This window comes from Rhamphochromis longiceps, linkage group LG1 (assembly GCF_057381845.1).
Source record: "Rhamphochromis longiceps isolate RC_006_pf linkage group LG1, R_longiceps_female_GT1.1, whole genome shotgun sequence".
Lineage (NCBI taxonomy): Eukaryota > Metazoa > Chordata > Actinopteri > Cichliformes > Cichlidae > Rhamphochromis > Rhamphochromis longiceps.
In genome coordinates, this window is record NC_140557.1 from 35,455,132 (window position 1) to 35,482,040 (window position 26,909).

Here is a 26,909-nt window from a genome sequence, read left to right on the forward strand (position 1 = left end):
TGATCATGTGATTCCTTAAAAATGTAAGTTAAACATTAAAAAAAGAAAAACAGGAAGTAAAAGACTTCTTAGTAAAAACTTACTAATGACTAGATCAAACAAGAAAGCTGCTTAATGATTAAGATAATAAGATCAATAAACACTAAACATATGATAAATTCTGGTATTTGGAAGAGTACACAGGAGGAAATTTTTACTGTTAAATTACAGTAAAGTAGTATATCCTTACCCTGGTCAGCATGTCCTCCATTATTTACCCTTTTAGTTTATTGTCTTTCTTTAACAGTAATAAGATGTCAGCCCAGTCTGAAACATTTACATTTCAGGATATTTTCACTCACCAAGCAAGAACTGTATTAAACCATGAAAACATATAATATTTAATATATTTGCTTAATATTCTTAGTACAGTGGAACCCCGACTTACGAATACCCCATTTAACGAAAAATTCAAGTTATGAAGGCACTTAACAGCAATATTTCTGCCCCTGTAACGGCAAAATGCCTGTGTAACGAAATCCGCTGGCTCTGATTGGCTGAGCCCAGAAGATGCATGCATTATTGGATAGTAATTTACAGTCATCAACAAAATAAATTCATATAAAAACTGTGAATTTTCTTTAAAAAAATATTGACATAGTTTTAAAAGAATGACTAAAAAAAGAAATATGCAAATTTACTAGCACATTATCTTTTTGCTTTTTTATTTATCTTCAGGACTTGTATGTAAAACAGCAAACATAATAGGAAACTAATAGGAAACTGTAATTAGGTATCTAAATATGAGATAAGATAAGATATTATGACAAAGCTGAAATGTAAATAAAAACAAACACACATACAGTCTTCTAACAGCATATTAAGATCGTACACTGTATTCTGCAGCAGAAAACAATGTTTATACTAGAGTAAATATAAAATATTTGTATCTTCAGCTTGTGAGATTTTGCTGTGAAGTTGGTTTATATATAAATTTGCCCGTCCATGGTCTTAAAAATCCTCCTACACCACTGAGAACACAAATATCCAATCAGTATGGGCTGGCATAGCTACATTACCCAGACAAAAATAAACTAGGACTGCTTATTGACTCCGTGCTGCATGTCTGATGCTGACATTGATCACTGCCATCAGTCTGTGCGTCATGCAAGTCAGTATTAACTAATTAAAAAGGCTTCCAGACTAATTGAACAATACTGTAAAGTAAAGCTTAACAAAATTAAATTATATTTTTCATACATGAGCTGAGACCTGCATTGTTATTAATATTTCTTTTGGAATCCCATTGGATCTTCTTTTCGCAGCCACATTTCTTCAGAGTTCCTTTTGGTTGGTTGAAATGTGATGTACACTCTGCAGGGATACTTTAGTGATAGACACTCCAATCAACCTCAAGGTTATAACCACATATTAAGTTGTAGACTACCTAGGGTCTCTGACCCTTTGGGTCACCGACTGGGAACTTCTCAGCACATCCTTTATTCTCTGGCACTGAGAAATGCACAGTGGTTCCTTTGGGTCAGGCTTCAGTGTGTCCCTGCAGCACTTTCAGTAGTTTTAACTGGTGGAGTCAATTTGTGGCAAAGAGAACTCTGTCACTCTAACTGTTGTGTGAGGGAGTTCTGTGAGCTATCTCAGTAAACACAAACTTCACATACAATGCCTATGATTTACTTTGTTACACATACAGTAACGAATTACAAAAACTTACTGAACTTGAGTAGAATTTTCAGGTATTTGTACTTTACTTGAGTAGTTTTTTTTCTGACAACATTTTACTTTTGCACCCTACATTTTAAAATAAATATCTGTAGGTTCTACTTCTTAACAGACTTGTTACTTTTGTTTTAAAACATTTGACAGGGAGTTATTATTTTACGTCACTGCGGGCCTTCATACATCAAACCGATTTAAGCCTGAATAGTAACTCAAGACAGGCAGTCCTGTTCACCAGGGGAAAAGAGATGAAAGAGGCAAACCTGTGTGCCAAAGTCAGGGGTTAAAGTGGTTTGTGCTTTCTTTTTTTCTGGCACAACACCGACACAACATAAGTACTTCAGCATCTAGCTAGCCTAACAGAAGAGGACAAAACAAAAATGGAGTGACATAGTTTTAGTGGCAGGTAATTTCACATACAACATTTTTATCAGCACAGCAAGCATCATCAAAAACACTGTTTGTGCGCAGTTTGTCTGCTGCTACTGCTTATTTCACAGGGAGAGAAAAGTCAGAGAGCTAAATTCATTCAGAGATGGAGATAAGAAAGACAGGACAGGAGAGGAAGAAGAGAAATAAGGACTACAGCTATTTCCTCATTAGGATTTGATAAACCAGAAGTTTAAAGCTTACATGATGTCTTCATGTTTTTAAATTATAATTTCTATACTTTTATTGTACATGACAATAAAGGTCTATTTTATTCTAAATAAAACACGTTTTTTTCATATTGTGAAACAAGCTGCAACAAAAACTGAGGTAGACTAACCCTACCTGTGTTATTTAATTTCATGTGTGATGCTTTTCTTTTCCCCACTCTGAGCCATTAGAACTGATTTTAGGTTTCCTGCACCTGCTGAATCTCACTTTAACCCCTGACTGTACTCATTTTTAGAGGCAAAATCAGCCTCGGCAATGTAAGCAACAAAAAAAAGAGCTATTTTATTTTATTTCCTTCTTTTTCTCTTCTCATAATCGATTCAAGCTGAATACATTTATTAGAATTAAAAATGAGACTGAAACATGTTTTTTGTTCCCTCTACTGATATTATTTTATCATTACATTAATACAGCACAGAGTTCAGTTAACTTTGCACAAAAATAGGTAGTAGAAACACTCTCCAAAGAGCTACTTTTATTACTTTGAGTTCATTTCAGAGCCGGTACTTTTTTACTTTAGTATAGAAGTTGAATCCATACTTCAGCTTTCACTGGAGTATTTTTTAACACTAGTATCTGTACTTCTGTTTAAGTACATATTCTGTACTTTTGTGCTTTCTGGATGCGATCTTAATGTAATGTTTTTGTTGCCTAAAGCTAACCTAAGAGAAATAAACAGAATAATTTAGACAACTATTTACATAAGTTAAATGCTAAAAGATCTCTGAAGCAAAGCGGTTGATTGCAGTAGTTATATTTAGCACTTGCAGGTTTGTTTAATGCAGATTACACCCAGTACAATTTTGAAATATATTGCCAACTCAAACTCATTCAGTTTTTTCTTGGCTTTCAGGGGTCTCAGTGGGCTCTGCTGGCTCTGCGCCCAGCTTGCTGGCCTCCATCTTGCTGCCCTTTTTGGAGGTTCGGTTGGGGGTGCCATTCAGGACGTTCTCCGAGTTCTGCAGAGTCTGAAAATGCTTCCTGGAGCCCAGCAGGGAGGGGTTGTTAACCAATGTGTACATCAGCTGCCAGCGAGAGCGAATCCTTTGACTGCTGTTCGCCTTGCTTGGCTTATTCTCCTGAATTCCTGAAAGCATGAAGGAGGAGCAGGCTGAGGGCAGAACGAGACAGCAAACCAAGGGGCTGAATATGCTTAGTGTCATGTATCAATGTATGCATGACGTATTTTGAAAACAGTGGCTAAGAAATTGTTACAACCCCATATAACAGCATAAGCATGCTTCATGTGTGTGTCACTGAAAAGAACACATTGTGGAGAAACACTCAAAGCCTTCTGTATTTGGCAGCTCTGTGGGTTTAGAAATTGTAGTCAGTAAAAGCTACACAACTAAATATCCATTTTGATATTTGTCATTACAAGCATATTCATCTGAGAGTCAGCAACTTATAATATAATATAGAGAAAAGTGGATTTAATGAAAACACAATGGTCCTGTGCTAATTTTGGCATGCCATTCTAAAGTGATAAATGTTGCTCTTTCCTGTAAGCTAAATTTTTTATCATTTATACTAACAATGTTACACAATTGCAACATGCAGTAGTAATAATCATAAAGTGAGGATTGCCAGGATGCAGATTTCAGCATGGCAGCATAATAAGCAGAAATGCTAAATAATAAACATATTATGATTGGACCACAGCATTAGCAGTAGCAATTAGCTGAGTCTACGGTAAAAGCTCTTCCTGACAGTGAGGATAATTAAGCTGGACAGTGTAGAGCTGAGCTTGACATGTTGAGAGTAACACATTGTGGCCTTCAGAAGTTAAACCACGGCTGTATTAAAAGAATAAGTCAGCACTGCTTAATTTTTTCCAATTGTGATCATTCTAGGTATTACAACAACTCCCTCTCCTGCCCACAACGCATTTTTTTTCATAAAGCACTATTATTACATTCTTATTAAATACTTAATGTTCAATATGTTTTAAATGTAGTGGCACAAAAGCTGGACTGTGTTTGCGTGTGTGTGTGTGTGTGTGAGAGAGAGGATGTTTGTCTTTATGTGTTTCCAGTTTAGGATTTCTACCTTCCTCTGCATCTTGTATTTTCTGTCCAGCTCTCCCACCCCCAACCATCATGTCCAGCAGCAGCCCACAGAAAGCCTTCATCACCGGGTGCGACTGACTGACCTCCACCTTCAGGAAGTGTGTGTAGTAGCAGTAGGCTAAATAGAGTTAAAGGTCACAGAGTAGAATTTAAATCAGACTATCTGAAAAATGCAATTGCATACTTTTGTTATTATCATCAAGTCATTCAAGATGATTAAAATTAGTAACAGTGTTACTGTACATAAAGGATGTGTTCACAAAGGTCTATATAGCCTATTCCTCAATACTCCAGGATTCCATTGTTCTAGACAAATTGAATGAATCGTACCTGGGTCATAGGACTCTGCTGTGCGATGCAGCAGACTGACATCAATACGACCAAGATGGATGATGTTGTACAAAGCTGTTATTACTATTCTCCATATGGCAACAACCAGCCCCACCACGGTGTTGATTAGGAACAGCAGGTACGTCAGGAGGAACAGACTCTCTCTGAAAAGCATCATGGAGGAGACTGTGAGAAAAAACTGAGTGTAAACATGAAGTTAATTACATTAGCAATACAAAGCCTGTGACAGAGCTTGTGACCCTGAAAGTGCTGACCTCTGATGAGTGGAGGCTTCACATTTTTAAATGAAGTAATAACAAATAAACAACAACAACAAATAAAGGATTCTGAGTTGCATTGTGGGAAATGGTATTTGAGATTGGACCATAATAGGTCTTAAAACTCAAGAAATCTCAACCCTTTCAGCTAGATTTGTTCTTTGTTCTCCAACTTTATGCCTCAGTACAAAATTAAATAAAACCACTCATTATTCTTTAACAATCTATATAAATTAAATAATGTCTTTGTATTAAATGGATGTTTTTGAATCAGTTTTCAGCCTAAAGCTAAAACTACTCAACAGAAACTCTCTGAGGCCCCCTCTCCCACAAAACAAAGACCCCAGTGTCCTCAGAAGTAGTTGCATGTCTCTAATTAACAAGTTGAATCCCAGTGAGAAAGTATTCATGTTGTAATCTACTTAATCTACTTCTTTAGTATTTTTTGACGATACAGATACAAAGCCTTCAGTACTAATAGTTGGAAAACCATTTATTTATTTATTCAGTTCTTTGTAATTTAAAGACATCATTTATGCTGTAAAAGAGCTAAACTAAATAACTGACACGTGTTACTAATAATTAAACAGTTTCATCCTCAGAATTGCATTGCATTTTTATTAGTATCGAACAAAAATAAAATTACAACTAGTAATTGAAATGTCTAAGTAATAAACAAAACCTAATTAAACTGCATTCCAACAAATGAGTAGGACTAAACAAACACACCTGTTGTTCAGGTCTCTTGTGCCGGCTTTTTGTTTGATGAAAGCAAACTTAGCAGTCACATGCTGAAGCCCTGTCACCAGTATCAGTGTGACCCAGGCCGGCCTGAGACATCACAAAGGTGGAAAATGAAAGTGTTTTGAATCATTGATTCATGAAAAGAGAAAAAAGGAAAGAGCTATATGAATTGTTGCTGACTCACCATGCCTTTCCTGCAATTTCAAAGACAATGATGTTACGGCCGTAAAACACTGGGATAATGATCAAAAACACCAGGAACAAGAAGCAGATGAAAAACACAATGGTCTGGATAGCCATTCCTGCAGAGTTAACACAGAAACAGGCCACTTTGAATATTAAAATCATTTCTAAAAGTATTTTTTTTCCTTAACCCCTTAAGCCTTTTTTAAATGGCCAGCACTACAGGTTTTATTAAGCATCACTCACAAGCATTTGCAAAGCTGGATTACTACATAGTTAGTACTTTAGTAAACTACAATGAGTGCATTCATGGTAATAAGGGAACATGCCATCCAGATCAACAGCCTGTCTTTTTTAGTTGTAGTTCTTTTCTTCGGACAAAAAACTTTTTGAGAGACAATCCCTATTAAAAGGACAAGTCAAAAGGGTTTTGTTTTTTTTCTTTTCATGATGTGGTATTTTCCAGCATTATTCTTAAAACTAAAGTCAGTGATGCAGTTTATTCAAGCTTTACCAAGGCTGACGATTGCAGCCTGGTATCCCGTCAAGCCCATCCAACAGACAACACCTGTTCTAGATGGATGCATGGTTTTCTGGTTGTTGCAAAGCTTGTAAATGTCTCCCTTATACAGTCCTCTTAGGTTTGATCTGAAACACATTAAGCCAGTGACACATCAGGTTCAGACAGGAAGGCCTGTCTGAGAAAAATCTAGAGAAAAATAAGTAACAAAGTTGAAATACTTATCATCAGGCAACAATGAGAAGTCTGGCAATATTGGGGTTAGACTATAATCAGTATTCAGAATAAGTAAACTTTTCATGGAGAAAATAGAGTTTCCTTTAACCAATGCCTCCAGTCTCTGAGGATTTACTGCACATACCTGTGGAGAACCATGGACCTCATGAGCATAATAAGGCTGACCAAGCAAGACAGGGTCATCGCACAGAGGTAGCATACTAACAAGCAAATGATGCAAAAGAAAAAACAAATTAGTCTTACTTTAAAACAAAAATACTTTGGTATTTTGTTACAGGGACAGCAAACAGACCCACATACCTTCCAGCAGCCATGTGTAAAAAGTTACAATTCTAACAACCTCCATCCTGTCATCTGATAACACAATCCCAAAACCCAGTAACAAGAAGGCGATATTTTCATCAATACCAGCACGAACAATGTGGAGAGTGGGCACCACCAGGACAACTATCAAGAGTGCGGTCTGTAGGGTGAAACAGGCAATGGTGAATGTAAAACAAATGAACCAAGATGGTATGACATTTTAAAATAGGTAAAGGTATTATTGGCTTATTTAAGCTCACATGGTGTATAGCCACACAGGTAACAAAAGATGATACCGCCAGCTTCAGTGGAAAACGAAACACTGAAAGGAAAAATGATCAAGTAGGTTACTGCAGCATTTCCAATATGTCAGATATGCAGAAGAAGTTAAGTCAGCGTTACATAAAAAATATATCTGTATGAGAACACTCACCTTTTTCAGGAATATAAATGTAACCCTTAATCACCTCCAGAATTCTCTCTGCAAGCGCTGGTTTGTCAGATGCTGACAAACTACAAGAGAACAAGTCGTGAGAGCTGCAAACTACATGAATGCGATTTATATTTAATTTATTTAACTTATTTACTTATGTATTGCTGATATCTGCAACTGAATTGCAAGTTCCTTTTCAAGCCTCCCCCAGTACCTCACTATGGGAAGAGCCCTCCGGTATGATCCATCAGATAATCAGAATCAGAATAATCTCTCATATCCCCCTTGGTTTTCAGAGAATCTGGGTTACGCTAGTAACCAAACATTTTCTACAGTAACAATTCAAGGCCACAAGCTCCATTGCAACACTGTAGTACTATATTTCCTCCTATTTTGGTTCACATCTCACTCTTCCAGTAAGTATTTATTTAATAAATGCTTAAAAAATATCTTTAAATAATTAAAATTTCAACAAGGATATTAACGTAATTGTTTATTTAAGCATATTACAGTTCTCAAAATTAAAAAACCTTGTCTATAAAATAATTTAGAAAATACTACCTTTGATTTTGATTAGATTAATCCACTGTTCTCATTTTTTTTGCTCACACAACAAAGACAAAGAAAACAAACTTGAGCTGATTCAGAATTACACAGTCAGACTGATCGTCAGGTAAAGCTGAATAAATATCCAAATCCCATTTTGCAATGATCATTTCGGTTATAGAGGTTTATCCCCCGAAATATACAGTAAACCTTCTGTAAGCACCTTAATTGTTCAATGGCCTGTTGAAGATAAACAAAGATAACACTTCATCTTTTTTAATTCAGCATTTTCTTTATTTTTTAAAAACTGTCACTTGCTTTTGGCCTGTCTTTATATAATAAACTTCACTCATACTTCTTTAATTGCACGTAAACTCTTTGTACCTTGTTTTGAAAATAACTTTGTTCTTCCTCTTCTTCCTATCAGTCTTAACAGTAACCTGGATTTTTAAGGTGAATTTGGTTGTTTTAACTATCCTAATTTTATCACCTTTGAAGGTGCAAGCAAATATAGGTAATCCACAGTTTTAAAATGCTTTTACTTTGAATGAAAATCATGCATACATGTGGTGAGAAATGTGGTAAATTTCAACATATTTGTGGGTTTAAAGGATTATACACCATTACACAGTTGAAGCCAGTAGGAATCTCACTTTTAAAAAACAGACAAAAAATAATAATTTTGGCATGTGGCTTGAAAGTGCAATTAATTTGATTTGCATGAAGCCAGAGAAGCAAATGATCAGTTGATTTAATATCAAATGCTAGACTCCACTAATCTCATTTTTGAAGTTACTCCAAAAGAGCGATTATTTTAGCTTATAACTTGTGGAGCCTGGGCTCTGAACCAGTGACAGTCAGCTAATACAATGTAGAAAGAAAAGAATATTCTGAAAGGAAAATCTTTAGCAAATACTACTCTATAAATATCGATTAAAAATAAACCTACAAACATTATCAGGCCTTTGTCACATATTACATTCTGAAACTGAGAAGTCAGAAAATGATCACACTGCAACAAAGTAAGCTGCTAGCTCACTGTAATGGCACAGTTAATGGAACTGGAACTGAACACATTAAAGTCAGCAGCAAAACTGCCAATGAGCAAGCTTTCATTATAAATTTTGTCGTCTTCATTGAAATATGATCCCGACCTCTATCATGTTTTTTTTTGTGTCACCACTCTGAGTCTAATAAAATAAATCACTCTTTAATCTCTGCTCACCTGGCAGTTGAGGACTTTTTCTTGAGAAGTAACTTCACATAGTTGGTGTAGTAGCTACTGTCAAGGTCCTGTGAGCAAAAACATTTTAAGGTGTCAGTATTTCAGAACATAACTACAAGTTTAATTTCCTTCATAACTCTGTAATTTCAATGTTACCAATTAGTGTTTGTTGGGGATTTAATCTGCTTTTGAAGTATAAGTCTTGGATTAATATATTTGAAGGTGGGAAAATGTCACCTCTCCCGTCATAATCTGCTGAAGGACACAGGGTTAAACCTGTTCTTTTTCTGCACAAGCTGCTCATTGTAATCACAGTTCTGTTTTACATAATTGAACTATGTTACGTACTTATTCGTGTGCACCAGCCACAGCCAGAGATAAATATCATACATTTTTAGAATGTTGAAATTTAGAATGTTTGTGTATTCTGACTTTTCTCACCTCGTCCGTCTTTGGTCCTTTCACAAACAGCAAAGGGAACTGAATGCAGAGATATGCAAGGCAGGCCAGCTGAGGCAGACTTGCGAGTAGAGCATAGTATTTATAGATCTGTAAACAAATAAAATATGCTGTCCTTTAAAGTATCAGTTCCTTCAATTGTAACGTGATGTATTTTATACAAACCCAAAATTATATAAAATTATCAGTTACTAAAGGACTTACTTAATGACAAATCACAAAAGTTAAACAACTATAACCAGACTTGGCTGTTCCCATCTTGTTTGGGTTTTATTTCTTCCAGCTTTTGCACTGTTTTCAAACTTTTTAACTAGACTAGCTTATGTCTGCTACAACTAGAAGCAAGATCAACACTGTACAAGCATGTCATGAAAGTGAAACATGGAAAGGAAAATCTTTGGGATTGGTTGAGTTGTTGCCACAGTAGCTTGTTCATGCACCTCAAAATCTACCATGAGGTTGCATAGCAACAAATGTCTTTAAATTCAGCAGATATTTGAAATCTGTGTAGGATTTTTTTATACCAAGTCTGACGTTGAAAACAGAAGGGCAACATAAACTTTTAAAGAAAGTATTCTTCTCAGATATGAAATTCATTTGTTTCCCTTAAACATTATACATCAGTATTTTTTTGTTGGTATTTTACCTCTGGAGTCTTTGGACAGTCAAATTTCTGCCACACCAGGACTCCAAAGTGAGTGAAGGAGAGCAGTGTCCCAAACACATAACCTGCTTTGCGCTGCAGAGTTCCACATACCAACAGAGGATAATACAGGATTGGGTAATAAAATATGGCGATTATCTTCATGTACTCTGGAAAAAAAGGACCCAAAAAAAGACAGGGCATATCAGTTCCTAAAATGAAACCTCTAATCTAATCAGTATAGACAAAATGGAAAAACAAGGACTCTCTAGAATCCTCCACGTGAATAATCTGATTTTTAATAATAAAGGGATAATAATAAAGGCAGTGTATGTTCAAAAACCACTGACTGGCATGATAATCAAACCACCATATAACTGAAGCAATTACAATCTTCATTGCAACTAAAGAACAAACAAGCATTCAGATGTCTACCTTTATTATCTGCTGGAGTATCTTTGGAGAAAGGCAGAGGGTCTGGGGTGATCACTAGCATTGCCAGCTTGCTGAACACCAGTCCAAAAACAGCCATAACCACTCCTTTTTTCTGAGTCTGATCCAGGAAGTTGGCTGGACTGTGAGATCACACAGGGAGGCTCAGATAACATGAGACAAATGTGCAGTTAAATTTGTATTTACCAAATTTACCTGAAGATGCTTGAGGATCCTCTTGCGAAACCCTGGCAGAATTTATTTTTCCTGGTGAGACCTGCCAGGATTAACATGATCACCAGCTAGATGGAAGGACAAAATTTTAGATCTTCCGTTACGCGTCATACAGTTAATGCCACATCAGTGATTGTCATTATATACTAATATAGTAAAGTAGTATAGTTTTTTTACATTACATGCTGGAAACGTAATTTTAGGCTAGCTTGTTCTAAAAAGTTTCCTTTTGTCAAAAGCTGCCCCAAAATGTTGGCAGATTCATAAAAAAAGACTGTTTGTAACACACTTGTAAACAAGTGTAATCGAATGCTTCCTTGAAATGATAGGACAATCTGATTAAGACAGGATTATGACATTCGTTTCAGGTACAAATGGTGAACTGCAAACGTTATTCTTAATATGCTGTCGTGTCACTAAATGATAAGGCTTTACTGTGCCCCCTATCTTTCAGGGCTAAGTTGTATTTGATTGTGTTTATCAGAGCCTTTGCCAGCTCCAGGAGCTCATTAAAACTTCAACTTTCCAAAATAACACAGCACTGTAGATATGTCAGGAACTGACCTATAAGTCAGAAGAACCTCAAATAAATAACCTTGTTTGGTAGAAAACATATTTCATGACCCACCTCTAATAGTTTTTCAGATTGTTTACCGTACAATGAAATTGGGTCGTGTCCATTCTATACACAGTAGAGGGGATTTTTATGACTGAGTCAGTTGTGTTCATTCGTAATTGGTTGAAGGCTAAATGACAGTAAAAGTCCCTAAATGGCATATCCTTTGGGAGCAAAGACAACTGACGGATTCCTGGAAAATGCACCAAAGGATGTACTGGGAAATGAACCTCTCTCATCCTCTTATGTTCCACTTAAAAGGAGAATAGTTTAAATGTTCAAGCTGTGTTGGCAGCAGACATTCAAATCTATAATTTTATCTGATACTACATAAAAATTTCTTGGCTTGTGAGTCAGAGCTGACCCCTGCTTGTTATGTTTGTTTGCAAAAAGCTATCTTAAGACTAAGATGACTAGCGGATTACATTGGTGACAATGTCCACTCTTTTATACAGTCTATAATTGCTATAAACTGCTTAAGCCATGCATTCCCAAGAAACTACAAAGTTATCAGTGTTTCTCTTGTTCATTCTGCCTTACTGTAGAAACAAGCAGTGTTGGGTGTAACAGATTAAAAAGTAACACATTACTGTAGTCACACTACATTTTCAGCAACACAGTAATGTAGCATGTTACTGAACTAAATTCAGTCATTTCATTACAGTTTAAATTTTGCCACTGCTTGTGTTATAAACTGCGTTCTTCAGTCATCTGCACACAGGTGGAATAAAAAAAAACATCTAACAAATGTTTTTTTTCTGTGCACTTATTAAAGTATTCAGATTCTGATTCTGATTCTGATTCTGATTCGCGCCACAATCAGCCAATTTCAGTTCTTGTGCAGGAGGAAAAAAGCTTGTGGGGTGATACAGCCTTTGAGGAGTGGATATGCATCCTCTTATTTTTTATTGCATTTTAATGAGTAGTGTAATGAATTACTAATGAATTACTAAGTAATGAATCACAAAGAAAGTAATTAATTGCATTGCATTACTTATAAGAAAAGTAAAGAGTAATATATAATACTTTACTTTTTAAAGCTGCATCTCCTTAGACACCTTTTAAATTATAAAGGGACTTATTTTAGCCTAACACAACAACAATTTGCAGTTATACATTAATGAAGCAAAGCTATAAATACTACATTTCATTGTGCTACTACAGTAGCCTATAGGTCCGATAAATTAATGCATTATTAGCATTATTTCCCATATGATCATAACTTAGATGGTGATAAAAGCAACACTCAGTGACTTGAGTAAGGTGTTGTGTCACCATGTACAACCAGAACAACGTCAGTGCACTGTAATATTGATTCTCCACGTCTGTGGATCTGTACTGGATTAAGAAGAACATCATTCTTCTAAATTATTCCCTCTTTTGGTGTTTGGAATATGGTGATGGAGAGTGCTAATGTGTTCAACAAGTTTTTTAATATTATGCTGTATTTTAAGTGACCCCAATTTATCTGCAGTAACCCAACAAAACAACCCCCCGCCCTTAAGAGAGTAGTCAGGTCCAAGTATACTTACTGATATCGATAATATGCATATATGGAAGAGCTTGTCATCTGCTGTCGGGTCACATGGTAAAATAACTCTGCGACAAAAAGAAAATAAGGAATAAAACCATCATTAAAAAATGTGCAAAGTAAGCCTAAAACAAATCAAACCACCACATCTCAGCACTTTTCTGACCTTGTTGATGTACCAGGACCCAACCTGTGAAAATAATCAATGCTTATGGCCCCATTTGACACCTTTGACTCAACTTTTTTATACTCACTCTTTGGGTGGTTTTGTAGGCTCTGCGTTGTTTGAGTACCAGTCTGAATAGTCATAATAGGAATATTGAAAAGGCTCAACTCCCTCTTTGCTCTGATTCATTGCAGCTGTTTAATCAAGTCATACAGGTGAAGCAGGACAAATAAGGATCCAGAGGACTCCTCCTGGTCCAGCTCCAGTCAGCAGTCTGTTGGTGCTGCTGCAACGTGTCAGGACAGCTTGGCCCAAGAACCCCAACACATTCCAGTCCAGCTAATAACTAAACGCAGCAGATTAAGGGCTGCACAGAAGGGAGGGAGAGTGGAGCAAGGTTTAACATTCACGTGAAATGAAGCAAGTGGAGGAACAAATGTTTTAAACCTTGCAACATAATCATTTAAAAGTGATTCATAGAATAATATTTGGTCAAAGACAATGTAGCATCACGTTTAGGGATTTAATTAACAGTCAAGTTAACAAAAAAAAATGCATTGTTGAGTTTGGTGGTGCAGATATTTAAATGGTTCGTAAGTAATAAGTCTGAGTCCAGTAAATTATTCACATCTGGCCAGTACCATTTCTACAGTGAAACATGCTAAAGTTGTATTATCCAATGGGAGTGTTAATCAATAACAAGACTACAGTCAAGAGCCATGTATTAGGCACAATCGCTCTTCAGCACAAATATGAATTCAGCCAGTCACATGGGAGAAACATCAAACTGAGCATCAAATTAGGTTGTCGTTTGGTTGTTGCCAGACAGACTGGTCCAGCTATTGCTGCTCATCTAATGAGACATCTCATGATCTTCACCTACGACTCTATGGGTTTGTCATTCAGATTAGGTAATGTTATTTTTGCACAGCAAATGGCACCAACCTGTTTGCCTCCCTCCGCTTGTTACTTAACAGACTAATCTTTTAAGATGAAAATCTCACTGAAACAGAGGCAACCTTTGTGTGAACGAGTGACAGAAAGGTGAAAATGAGAATGGGACACGTTACGTAAGGACCTCAACTTAAAGTTTTATGAAATAAAAATGAGACAGAAAGAAACCATGTGACGAGCATCCAGTGCCGCTGCAGAGGACGAACACTAACAACAGACCTTCACCTTCTCCAAACTGCAGCTGAAGCAGGACTTTATGATGATTTCCAGTGCTCATGCTGTGTATCTTAAAAGAAAATTTAATAGCACCATTTGAGTCAAAGCATATTTTGCTGGGAAATCTGGTGCCTGTGGGAGCTGAAAGTGTTTTAATCTGGACTGGTGAGTTTCTGTCATAAGGCTGCAGAGGGCCAGCTGATCTGATCCAAAGACTGGGACTGTAAGGGCCTGGCACTGGATCCAGATGGCTCAAATGCTGCTATTTCAACATAGAAAAATCACCACAGATGTGCTGGATGCTGTTCTTAACTTCTTAAACCCCAGACTTCAAGCTCAGTTTCAGCTTAGAATGAAAAATATTTGTGTTAAAATAAGAGTTTTCAGTTGCTTGCCTTTGTAAGCAACTGAAAACTCTTTCAATTCAGCTTGCAAGCATAAAAAAAATAGTTTGATGTCTCAATGAAATGCAGCAGGGGTCCACTTCCTTTCCTCTGCTGTGTCTCTTTGATAGTGGCAGTGTGTTTGAATCAAAAGGTAAAGAAATACTGACTGACGTTTCTTATCAAGCTGACATTTGGCTGAGGTACACCAACGCTCATTTAAACCACATAGAACTCATCATTTCAAACCTCATTTCAAGGTGGAATTTACTTCATTTTAATAATACTGTTATAAGGTCACTGTGTAGATGGAAATGTGAAGACACGTGGTACAGAGTGTAAAGATCCTACTACTTCTTGATGTAGTCAGGTGTCTGACTACAGTCTGGTCAAAATAATTTTTTTGTTTGTTTACCTTTTAAATATTGGATGTTAAAAGGGAGTTTTTCCTTCCCACTGTCGCCAAAGTGCTTGCTCATAGGGGGTCATATGATTGTTGGGTTTTTCTCTGTATCCATGAACCGCCTTGAGGCGACTTTTGTTGTGATTTGGCGCTATATAAATAAAATTGAATTGAATTGACAATCAGAGGCATAGAAATACATGGGAGTATACATATACTTATATATTCAAATGTGTATTTGTATTTTGAATTTAATGCTTTTCACAAAAAAGACAAAATACATTAAGCAGAAATAACATAATAGTGAGCAGTTACAGCATGATAACTGATGATAAGTTGTAACTGTTACTTTCTGTGACCCGTGTTTCAGTCATGTGTCCATGTTTGTTTTGTCTAAGTGTCAGGTTCCTGTGTTATTTTGAAGGTCCTCTTATCCTGTGTGCATTGTTTTCAGTTTAACTGCTTTTGTTTCCTCTTCCTTTATTGACTGTATACCAGCTGTATCTCAGTCCATCCTTCAGAGGCCGCATTTGAAGGCCGATTACGTCATAGCGACGCAACGTAATTCGAAGGCTGCTCCAGCCGACAAATGCGTCCTTCAATTTCCCGGATTTCAAGGATAGGTTGGGTGTATCCTTCCTGGCCCAACCTATCCCAGAATTCAAAGCACGGCCCAGCCAATTCCAGTTTCCAACAATGGTGGCAGCTACTTAGTTGTAAAATTACTCTTATTACTTTATTAATTAAATTATTATTCCTAAAATTTCCATAATAATATAAAAATACTTTTCAAATGCGGCAATGGCGAAGAAGTGCGGCTAACGAGTTTGAAATATTACTCTTTCTGGGTCACAAAATAAACTTTTAACATGTTTTCAAGCAAGAATGTAGGTGTGTAAACTGCAAATTTTTGCTCGATTTATCAAGACATCACATATTTGTAACACGTCTGTTACTCACCAGCTCGATAGCTGACCGGGTGGCCAAGGTGAGAACACCGGACTCCCGGCACATCGTTTTCAGACCCTGCGCGGTCTTTCACTACTCAGGTTAAACGTGTCACTTAGATAACTTAAAAATGTTATTGTTTGGCTTTTTTCAGTGTTCTATTTGTTCCTGAGTAAATCGGTTTGGCTGAGATTAAAGTTATAGTTTTCATACAGCTGAATAAACATCAAACAGAAAACTGATTAAACAGAAAACTGATTAAACAGTGTGAGATGGTAGCGAATTTACTCCAATGTCCTGTTATATTTTAGATAGCAAGGAGCAGACGGCTCATTTTATTAAACTCCACCGAGACAGCTGGCGAGGCAAATCTGAAGGCTAGACCATCCCACTTCACAGCCTCGCTTCCGGCCTTCTCGGTCTTCGGAGGATCTGGCACATGTAGACCGCGAAGGCCGGGTCCTCCGAAGACTGCAGCCCCTGAAGTGAGACACAGCTATTGTCTCGGTGTCCCTTTGCCCTTTGTTGTGTTGTCCCTCATTCCCGCTTGCTGAGTGTCCTCATGTTCCAAGTGTCTCCTGTAGTTTCCTAGTTAGCAAATTCCTAGTCTCTCCCTAGTTAAGTTCTTTTCTATTTTTGATCCTTGTGAGTCCAGCACAAAAAGCTGTATCTTGAGCTCAGTGGCGATTCTGATTCCTGCACATTGGCTCCTAATCTTGTCAGTAACACAGCAATATATACCTGTCAAAAAGCTGCAAAAGAATTCAGAAGCATTTCTGTCCCGTATTTACAGACAGTTTGGACTGACCGAAATCTGTCAGTCCAAACTGTCAGTGTGTGTTCTGCAACATTCACACTAAAAATTGAGTGAAAATGGTTCATCTGGAGTAAAAAAAAGTGAAAAAGTAAAAAGGTTTTTTGCTTCTACCAGCAGTGTTAAAGATGTCTCACCAATGTTTTTTGGTTTTGGTTTTTTCGTTGGTTGTCACTGAGAAAGTGGGTGGAAAGGTGCCACATACATGATGCTGTTATTCCAACACGCCAAAATAATGAAGTTTCACTTAAGGCTGAATGACAATGTTTTCAAATGACTCCACAGCTGTATTTAAGAGAAGCAATAAGAAAATTGATACAGTTAATGCTTAACACAAAGACATAAAGTGAAATGTCACTCTCCACGTCTGTGGAAAGCAGTAATGCTGATACGCCAGTATAAGCATTAGTCTTACTCACACTTTGCTTAATTTTCATAATTCTAATTTAAATAGGAGGTACAGATTAAAGGGGCTCAACTTACATCTTAGTCATCTTTTTTATTATATTTATTGTGTGTGAGAGTGTGTTGAAGAATCTGTGTATTAACCAGACAGAAGAGGGCACTGTTTCATGGGTTCGGTGCAAGCTCTTAGTAACATAGCAAGTATACTGAAAACATTCCTGCTCCATAGAATTAAAGCAACAGGTATATTTTAGATTTTTTCTTCTTTGTTTTTACTTTTTCAAGGCGTAACAACATAAATACAACAGTCACATTAACATCAGCAGGGCCACACACACGTTACCAAACAAATTACACTATTACCAAACAAAGTATTTTTATTGAAACAAACAACAACAACAAAACTAGTATGACCATAACTTTAAATCAGAGACTCTTGATATAATACAAAGAAAACGCATTATGACAAAAACTGAACTGCATTTTCTTCTTTGTCAAATTAACTGATGTGGAGGTGACAAAAGAAGACAACAAACAACAGCATGCAGAATCTCTTGTATATATACAAAACAAATATCTGTCAGTCATCATCCCATCCAAAACAGGACATTACTGATGACTGCATGGGTTTCTCTGTGATTCTTTTAGTTTTTGAACATGTCACACAGCAATTTCTCCATGGGAGTGTTTCCAATGGTTCTGTGGAAGAACAGCAGCTCTATCCGCTCAGAATTCACAAAGCGCAGAGAGGGAAGGAGAAGAAGCAGCTTTCCGAACCTAAACACAAAGATCATAATAAAATTAAGGCCATGTCAAATAATTTAAAGCAAAAGCCTTTCACATTGTAGAATCAGTTACATAGGGAAATCAGTTTTTTATATAAAACCTCAAATTAAGGATGCTTGTCATGAAACAGAATGAAGGAATGAAGGTTACTTTCAAATCCAGAAATCAACTTTTAAACATAATAAAGAACAAAAATTCTGTGTTTTGTTATAAACACACTGGAGTTTTGTTTTGTGTTTTGTCATTTTGTTCCATTGAATTGGTGACCTTTATCAGGTAGGTTGTTACCTGGCTGGTTGGCTAGGGTAGTGTGACCGTATGTGTTGTCCCAGCATGACTTGCGACTGATCCTGCAGGTTCTCCACTTGTTCTGGATCTTTCAAACCTCGAGTCTCTGTGAAGCAGAAGAAATACTTTATGGAATCTTTGCTTTCTAGGGAAAACTGTTCCTGACAAAAATTGTATAACATTCCATGTAATAAAAAAAAAAAGACTCTATAATTTTGATGTACCATACTGATGGGCATCATAATTATAAAGTGATGATATGATTACTAAATGACATGTATGGTAATATAGTGATCTTAATTAAATAAAACACACTGAGGGAAATTTTAGCCTCTGCGTGGTGCTTATCTCTTGAAAACAATGACAGTGGACATAGCTACGTACTGTGATCATGTTAAAGGTAATCTGCCAGATTGTAGACAATCAACTGAATAGTGTTTTGTTCCTCACCTGGCTTGAAGAGCACAATGGCCTTCAGGCAGGCGAACTCGGTAGGATCAACAGCGAGGGCCTTGAAGCGGCTGAAGACCTCCTGTAGGAGGCGCAGGTCCAGGCTAGTGTAGCTGGTTTTTCCCTGCATGCCAGGGCAGAGGTCTGGCAAAGACAGCAGTGGGCAGCTGTCTAGTGGCAAAGACCACTGGATGGCGCAGAGGAGGAAGAGTTCACTCCATGCTTCCTCCAACAGGATGACCTGGTGAAGAAGAAAAACCAGAAACTGAATATGCACCCCTGTACTCAGCTTCACCTTCGACCCAAAGAAATCCCAAAGAAAAACTATAGATGCTCATTCCTGACATTCCCTTTTATTGCAGAGCCAATCACATTGTAATGTTGTCAAACAGGAATGGGACCACTAATTCAGTGTTCACTTACTTATTTATAGTCAGACAGTATTTGTGGTACTATTAACTGTCATATTGTCATTTCATAATGCTGAATGTGCTTTGTGGTCATTGTGGCCATGTCATGAATGTCATGAACATGAAGTTACATCAACATATGTAATCCTGTAAGCACATAATGACATCGGTATTTGGAATTTACAGATAAAAATAAGAATTTCTGTCTTTTTCTGTCATTGTCGCATATAAAGATAAATCATGATTCAATATATTTTTAGATATAAAAGAGACATCTGCATTTTATATTTTTTATATCTGTAACTTTAATTTGTCTTTTATCATTATACTTTTTTTTCTAACAAGAATAGAGGTCAATTTTAACCTATTAAAAATAGTTCCAAAGCAAAGTGAAAAAGTTTATAGAGACTATCTTAAAAAACAAACAAACAAAAAAAACCCTCACTTTCAGCTTACCTGGTCTCTGAAGGGCAGGTTGGAGAAAACGGGCAGGTTCTTGGCCCATTTCACGGACATGAAGAGAAGCCTTGCTGAGGTCTCGTATACATTTTCAGAACCAGACGGGTACAAAGCCATGTGGTACTCTGAAGACGCCTGCTCTGGTTCATTGCTGGTCACATCTATGTTTTCATCAACTGAAACAGAAAAGATGAGCTCAGAATCAAGAGTGCAGAGGAAACAAAACCAACTTGTTGCATAGACAGATGAAACTAAACTTCAGGTAGTTGTGATGTGCTTCAGTTCAGGTTAGATTAGACTTTATTACTATGTAATAAAGTCATAAAATTTGAGCTCCAGCTGAAAGTCAGCAGATGCCCATATGGACAAAAAAAAGTCTCTCTAAGACTAAAGAACATGTCATCATAGTTTCACATGTTAGCATTTTGTACATGCTACTACTCACCTGATGTTTGCTAAATAGTAACTTTAAAATATTAAATTGAATTAGAAGAATATTTAAGCAGAGTTGCAAATTTGGTTAGCTAGTAAAGATTTTTGATCACTCCAGAATGGGATTGATCATCATGGTGATCTCATCATGCTCCGGTAAGTGGAGATGTAACCATGACAGATTTGAAATCAACCCCACCTTCTTCACTGCCCACCTGATAACACCCTCTTATGCTCTGCTTTTTGTACTGAACCCCACTCATTTGCGTTTTACCCAAGAATATGTGTTTTCTAACCATCATTTCCCCTGCAAGTCCTAATGTGAAGGAGAAAGCTTCACCTTAAATTTACAGCAAAAACCTTTCATTTGACAACTGTTGCTCACCATCCTCAGGCTCCAACTTGGCACAGGTCTCAGCTGTCATGAGGCTTGCCATAAAGCGGTGGTTGTTCTGGGGACTGATGCAGCGCTGGGTTGCAACAGAGGAAGTGATGGACATGGAGGAGGTGATGTGGGGCCACGTGATGACAGACCCATTGGAGGATGATGAAGAAGATGAGGAAGAGGAGGAGGAAGAAGAGGAGGTGGGTTCCCGTGTGGTGGCCAGGTGCTCCTTCTCCGGGTCCACATCGATGGAGTCCAGGCGGACCTGAGCTGTGCTGCGGGGCTGCCGCTCGTTCTGAACCGCTGCAGGGGGGAGACAGAAAGGCACAACCTGTTATCTAAGGTGATAATACAGGAATGATTTTAACCGCTCACAGGTTCATGTTTGAGTTCCACTGGACACCAATCAGTTTAATGAAGCTCATGAATGCTAAAACGACTCACCGTCCTTATTCATGCCCGCCTGCAGGCACTTTTTCAGCCGACATGCCTGGCACTGGTTACGATGAGCCTTGTCCACTGGACACATGCCTGTACCGGCCTGGCACCTGTTAACCAACAGTCACGCATTTTAAAGGGAGAGTCGACTCAAAATGACAAAATAACATTCACTTATTTTCTTTTGGCTTACAGAATATTGAAAGCAGTAAGAACATATTAATTACTAAAGATCAGCTATTAGAATGTATATGGAAAATGTCCGAATTCTGAGTAAACCAGTGTGGCTAAGTCCTTAATTTTAACCTGCCATTCATCAAAAGAAAAATATCAAAAGTGAAAAGAAAAGTTTTGGGTTCTACTTTTAATCACAGATGGAATTAAAGGGGATTTTAATATATATTTATTAAAGCTATTTGTGTTTTACTTACTTTTACTTCTCTTAGTTACTTTCTGTCAATATTATTATTATTATTATTATTATTATTATTATTATTATTATTATATTTGAGTGCAAAAAGTGCATTTTTTTTCATTCACACTGACTTGTGCTGCTACAATTTTTTTTAAATCTGAAAGGCATTTACTTATACAGTAATAGGAAACACTTTAATTTACAATAATAGTTGGCAAAATATGGGGTTTGTAGAGGCTAAAACCAGAGTTTATATTCCTTTCACCTTGAATATTGACTATTTTAAATAGATGAGGAAACGTCACACGATGAAGCTGGAATAACTGTCTACAGCTGAGTTTCCTCTTGCCTGTAAATGAGTCTCCTCCTCACACTGCGCTTGAAGAAGCCGCTGCAGCCGTTGCAGGCGTAGATGCCGTAGTGTTTCCCGCTGCTGGTGTCTCCACACACTTTGCAGACCAGAGCTGGGCTCAGAGCTTTGCCCGGTGCAGGACTCTTGGCTGTGAGTCAAAAACAGTCACAGAGTAGGTCGGTTATTGCCACTCATTAGGGCTGGTATTGTTTCATACATGTGCCTGCCATCTGTACAGTCAGCTCTGTCTGCTGGTAGCAGGACAGTCTGTCTAAACACTCACAAAAATTGAATAAAATCCTTAACTATAATTTAAAAAAAGCATTGCTTGCTCATAATTATGTGTTTTTATGAGTTTTTAATGTTTTTGTGTTGGATTTCATTCATAACCCGATGCATGTTGAGTAAAGAATTTCAGGTGTTTCAAACTTTCATATTGTTTAAGTGCTAACTTTTCCTCCCTGTTACCGAGCCAAGTCAGTGTTACACTCTTCAGACTCCATTGGCAACTTGTTGTCGTTGGTGTGGAGCTCTTACCTCCCCTGCTGTCATCAGTCCCACCGCTGCCAGATGACTCTGTGGGGGAAGAGGATGGCATCATGGGTATCTTTGTAAGGTGATCCTCCATTATTTTTCTCTCAAAATATCTCCTCTAGTGATTGACGAAGGCAGATAAGAAAAAGTTTTGGTCCTCTTCTGCTCAGTTGCTTCAAATAAAAATACGTAGGGCCGCAGGGCCTCCGGTGGTCCCCGGTGGACAGATGGCAGGGTGAGCCCGTGCTGTGTGTTGCAACCTCTGCTGTGGTTGTTCAGATGAGCTGGGGTCCTGTCATGAGCTCCAGCTGACACTTGTTGCACGTGAACAGGTTGTGTGTGGGTGTGTGTTCCCTCCGATGTCTGTCACTGTCTGTGGGCTCTCCTCAGCAGCAGGTCCTCAAAAGGGAACCCGGGGGGTGGTGGAGGGGGTAGGATTAGCCCCAAGCGCTGTGTAAGCAGCATGCTTATTTGTCATCCTCTTAATCTTTACTGTTCATCTACTGATCAATCAGTCACATTGCCAGCACAATGGTGCTGCTCAGACATGGATCGTCATGAAGTCTGCAAACAAACAAACAAACAAACAAACAAACAAACAAACAAGCAAACAAACAAAAAAGAATCAGCAATGACAACAAAATCTCCAGCTCTGTGCTAGAAGTCTTGTAACTGTAGACCAGTCCCCATCCAGGCACTCCTCCTTGTGTCTCCTCTGTCTACATCAGTCAACACTCCTCTTCAGTATCTGCATTTAAACGGACAATTACATGAGGCACACATTATTATATTTACCAGCATCTTCAATTTGTATTTCCCCTCCTTTTCTTTTCTTTTCTTTTTTTTTTTTGCCTCCTGAATTCCAGACCCATTTCCCCTTGCTGTATATTTGATCTGTGTGATTGCCTCCTATTCATAAAGACTCCCAGTGTTTGCAGAGGAGCTGCCTATTAACTCCCATTTCTACCCCTTTTTTTGTCAAACTGGAGATCATCCACTTCCTCAGGTTGCCAGGAGAGAAAGGTCACAGAGAGAATGATGGAGTTTTGGGGGGGCTGATGTGATGGTCAGCACTAATTTGGCTCATTCATGAGGTTTTCCCATTTATTATTGAGAAGCTAGAATTATCATACATGTGGCATTTACATAAGCGGCAGTTTATTAGCCGGAGCAGGTATGAGATTGGATCTGGTGAGGAGGTGAGGAGAAGCGTGCAAAACTGAGGTAGGAAATATGAAACAAGCAACTTTCTTGTCATATTTAAATAAGACTGGGTTCTTGTTTTACCAAAATACCAGTAAGTTTATGGCTAAGAGAAAAGCTTTCTACATTATTTTATGATTAAGGTGCGAAAGGACTCAAAACCAAGAAAAGCAAACTATAAAATATTCTTTGCTAACATGATTTTTACATCAAACTAGAGATAAGAGATGGAAGGTTGCTGGAAAGTTTCAAATGTAAAATTCAGAACAGGTGTCAAACAATACTTCTATCTGTTAGTGCCATCATCATCGTCATCCCTTGACGCTTCAATGCCCTCGTGCCTCCCCGCTCATTTTCATCATTTGTCTCTTTGAACAGTTGAGCGGTTCAAGTGAAAGATGCAAATCTGGAGGGGACACAAGCTGCTGGGTCTCTGACATCTGCGCAGTGGCATCTGTACTCATTCACTGTTTGTTTGCTTTTTGTTCTGCGCTTGTAACGTGTGTGAATAACTGCGCTAACGACTGCTCTTAGATTGGACGTATGAACGCTTTAATTAATTTTGTTTTACACCATCTGACATAATCGCTTTAGAAAACAGCATCCTGCATATGCCAGCAAAATTCACAGTGTTCATTCGTGGTCTGTTTTGGCAGAATGATAAATCTAAGTCCAATGTTTGTTTGCATTTCAGCTCTGGTGTCTTAAGCTCCAATATATTACACACTCTTAACTAGCTAATAGCCAACAGTCTGCTTTTTATTACAGAGAAAATCACGTATGGTGTGTTTTTTGAGCTCTCTGACAAAAGGCTTCTTACTGGGACTGAGCTGAATAGAAAATAACTGCTAAAATAGACACACAGAAACACTCTGGAGATCTATGGATTCGCTTTCTGAGGACTTAAACAGGGTCATGGATGACACTAAGGATCCTTTTCTTGAGTTTGTTTCTGTAAGTTTGTGAAATTTAACAACCTAACAATGCATTTAAATTTTTCAATAAACAAGTTAACACATATTTCAGATGAATTAATAAATATGCATTCAGTGGGGTGTGTTGAAGAATTTTACACATGACCTCTGTATTTCTGAAAACTTGCCATTAGCTATATTTTATTTAACTAAAAACAAGCTATGAAAACAATTTTTAAATAAATGTTATCACAAAGCACACTGTAAAATGTAATATTGTGTTTAATTCAAAATATGAAATAGGCTGAACTCATTTTTTATCAATTTGTTATTAGAACTCGATTTAAATAAGTTACCAGTACTTTATATGCAAAATGCTGATAAACTCAATTTATTTGAGTTGTCTTAACTTAGAAAAACTAAGTAAGCTGGAAGTTTTGCTTCTCAGGGCGGAAGGATGAAAGATGTGTTTTGAAAATGCCACGTGACTACCGTCCTCCTCCCTCTCGGATCAGTCCGCATGTTCATGGTGCCAGCATTTGTTATGGAATATGTTGAGCAAACTAGTGATGTGCGGATCGATCCTACATGTGGCAAAAAAAGTGAGGTGTTGTGGCCATAATTGCCAACCTTGAGACCTCAGAATTAGGGAGACATTCAAAAGGGCTGTTTGGGGGGGGATAAATACATTTTACAGTGTTTATTTATCGGATAAAATACGCGAAATGTCACCGTTATTATTGGCTGGCCTGGAACCAGCCTCTGAATTTGGACACCCCCGTGTCCAAATTCAGAGGCTGGTTCCACCTGAGGACCCGGCCCGACCGCGGTCTAAAGAAAGCCGGGTAGTACATCACGAGCTCCCTCGGTGGAGTGAGACTCTGCCATCTGCTCCTTGCTATCTAAAATATAACCGGGCGCTGGCGTAAACTCTCTACCGTCTCACACTTTGTTTAATTAGTTTTCTGTTTGACGTTTATTCAGCTGTGTGAAAACCCCGGAGGAACCCTCCCGAGGGATTAATAAAGTTACATTTAATTTAATCTAATCTAATAACTTTAATCTCAGCCAAACCAATTTACTCAAGAACAAATAAAACACTGAAAAAGCCTAACAATAACATTTTTAAGTTAGCAAAGTGACTTATATATCATGTTTAACGCGAGCAGTGAAAGACCGCGGGGGTTTGAAAACGATGTGTCGGTCGGCTCAGATGTTTGAAGTTTACACAGCTACATTCTCACCTGAAAATATGTTAAAAGTTCTTTTGCGACCCAGAAAGACAAATAAGAGTAATATTAAAACTAAGTAGCTGCCGTCATTGTTGGAAACTGGAATTGGCTGGGCCGCGCTATGAATTCTGCGATATGGTTTTTCAATTTTGTTGTCCGGGTGGAAAATTGGGAGAAATCCTGCCATGCGATTACATTTGTTCCTGACCACCGAGAACACTCACGTTAACTTTTATCGAGTGGAAAAAAAGTTAGCTTGTTTATATTATGCTAACATAGCTGTGTCGCTAGCGGTCACGTAGCACATCATTATATACCAGCTAGCCCAACTTCAGTAACCCTACAAACGTCACTGCTGTTTAGTTTTCTGTCTTCATTTATGCTGGAAGTCATAACAGAGCTGTACATTTTAATTTGTTTCCAAAACCCCGCAGTCAGGACATGCTATATTGTATTTAGATAGAAGCTAGCGAGCTAACTCCCTGCTAACTTCTAATTACGTTAAATGTCATAAATTCCGTTTTCATGGATGCCTGGATGTTAAACTCAATTGTTACACCTGGTAGAGCAGAACGCTGATCATTTTATTAAAGATGAAAGACTTTAGACAGACAACTCTCAGTAATGCCATAGTGATCGTTTGATATATGGACCTGCAGCGGAGTTTAGACCCAGACACGGCTAGTGACGTCAGACTGAACAATCGGATACTTGTGGAGCCGCAAGTTTGCCTCTCTTTCGTCCACTTTTGTCTTTACGCAACGTTACTCGGCCTCGCCCCTCCTCCCCCATCGCTTCACCTGCAGGAAGCGACAAGATGGACACGGCAAATCTCCGTTAACGAGTTACTGCACATCGCCGTGCGTGGGGCTGGACGCCGTCAACGTGTTAGTTTGCTAACCACGCTAACGAGCTAACCACACTAACGCCATGCAGCCCAGAGGCGCTGCACAGCCTAAAATCCTTGCATTTTCTCAAAAGTTGACAGCGCGCCTTATGTATGAATTCTGTTTGTGCTTGATGGCCGCGAACCGATTTTATGTGGTACACAGCGCTCAGCAATCAAAAGTCAAAAATGTTTTAGTACAACTTTGGTAAGCTATGGTGCTGCACCGCTTGATGGATTGTCAGAGCATTACGGCTACCGAGGAGCCTTTGCGGAG

The 26,909-nt window shown here is 38.0% G+C and overlaps 2 protein-coding genes across 2 annotated transcripts; both read right to left on the reverse strand.

The window, feature by feature from the left end:
- Positions 1-1,823: 1,823 nt before the first annotated feature.
- On the reverse strand, positions 1,824-13,552 carry LOC146679089 (receptor for retinol uptake stra6-like). The gene is made up of 17 exons (XM_085412436.1): positions 13,414-13,552; positions 13,161-13,227; positions 10,995-11,080; positions 10,782-10,921; positions 10,350-10,516; positions 9,686-9,793; positions 9,245-9,312; positions 7,474-7,553; positions 7,301-7,362; positions 7,038-7,200; positions 6,862-6,937; positions 6,495-6,628; positions 5,982-6,099; positions 5,783-5,884; positions 4,776-4,939; positions 4,426-4,563; positions 1,824-3,463 (listed from the first exon to the last, which is right to left on the reverse strand). Exons 1-17 carry the CDS (start codon positions 13,512-13,514, stop codon positions 3,204-3,206), a joined length of 2,034 nt encoding a protein of 677 aa, XP_085268562.1. The 5' UTR covers positions 13,515-13,552; the 3' UTR covers positions 1,824-3,203.
- Positions 13,553-17,609: 4,057 nt separating this feature from the next.
- LOC146679090 (photoreceptor-specific nuclear receptor-like) lies at positions 17,610-22,757 on the reverse strand. The gene is made up of 8 exons (XM_085412445.1): positions 22,401-22,757; positions 21,861-22,011; positions 21,103-21,206; positions 20,659-20,961; positions 19,839-20,017; positions 18,973-19,213; positions 18,523-18,628; positions 17,610-18,225 (listed from the first exon to the last, which is right to left on the reverse strand). The coding sequence occupies exons 1-8, from the start codon at positions 22,489-22,491 to the stop codon at positions 18,093-18,095; spliced, it is 1,308 nt and encodes a 435-aa protein (XP_085268571.1). The 5' UTR covers positions 22,492-22,757; the 3' UTR covers positions 17,610-18,092.
- Between the last annotated feature and the right edge of the window lie 4,152 nt (positions 22,758-26,909).

Bases quoted from the DNA above. Each gene is read 5' to 3' on its own strand.
- LOC146679089 (XM_085412436.1), bottom strand. From the start codon at position 13,514: ATGAATCAGAGCAAAGAGGGAGTTGAGCCTTTTCAATATTCCTATTAT. The intron at 9,794-10,349 runs GTAAAATACCAA...ATTTGTTTACAG, and splicing joins ACTGTCCAAAGACTCCAGAG to ATCTATAAATACTATGCTCT. The intron at 3,464-4,425 runs GTAGAAATCCTA...TCATGCTTTCAG, and splicing joins AATACAAGATGCAGAGGAAG to GAATTCAGGAGAATAAGCCA.
- LOC146679090 (XM_085412445.1), bottom strand. From the start codon at position 22,491: ATGGAGGATCACCTTACAAAGATACCCATGATGCCATCCTCTTCCCCC. The intron at 18,629-18,972 runs GTGAGGAACAAA...TCTGCTTCACAG, and splicing joins CATTGTGCTCTTCAAGCCAG to AGACTCGAGGTTTGAAAGAT. The intron at 18,226-18,522 runs GTAACAACCTAC...CTTTGTGTTTAG, and splicing joins TACCCTAGCCAACCAGCCAG to GTTCGGAAAGCTGCTTCTTC.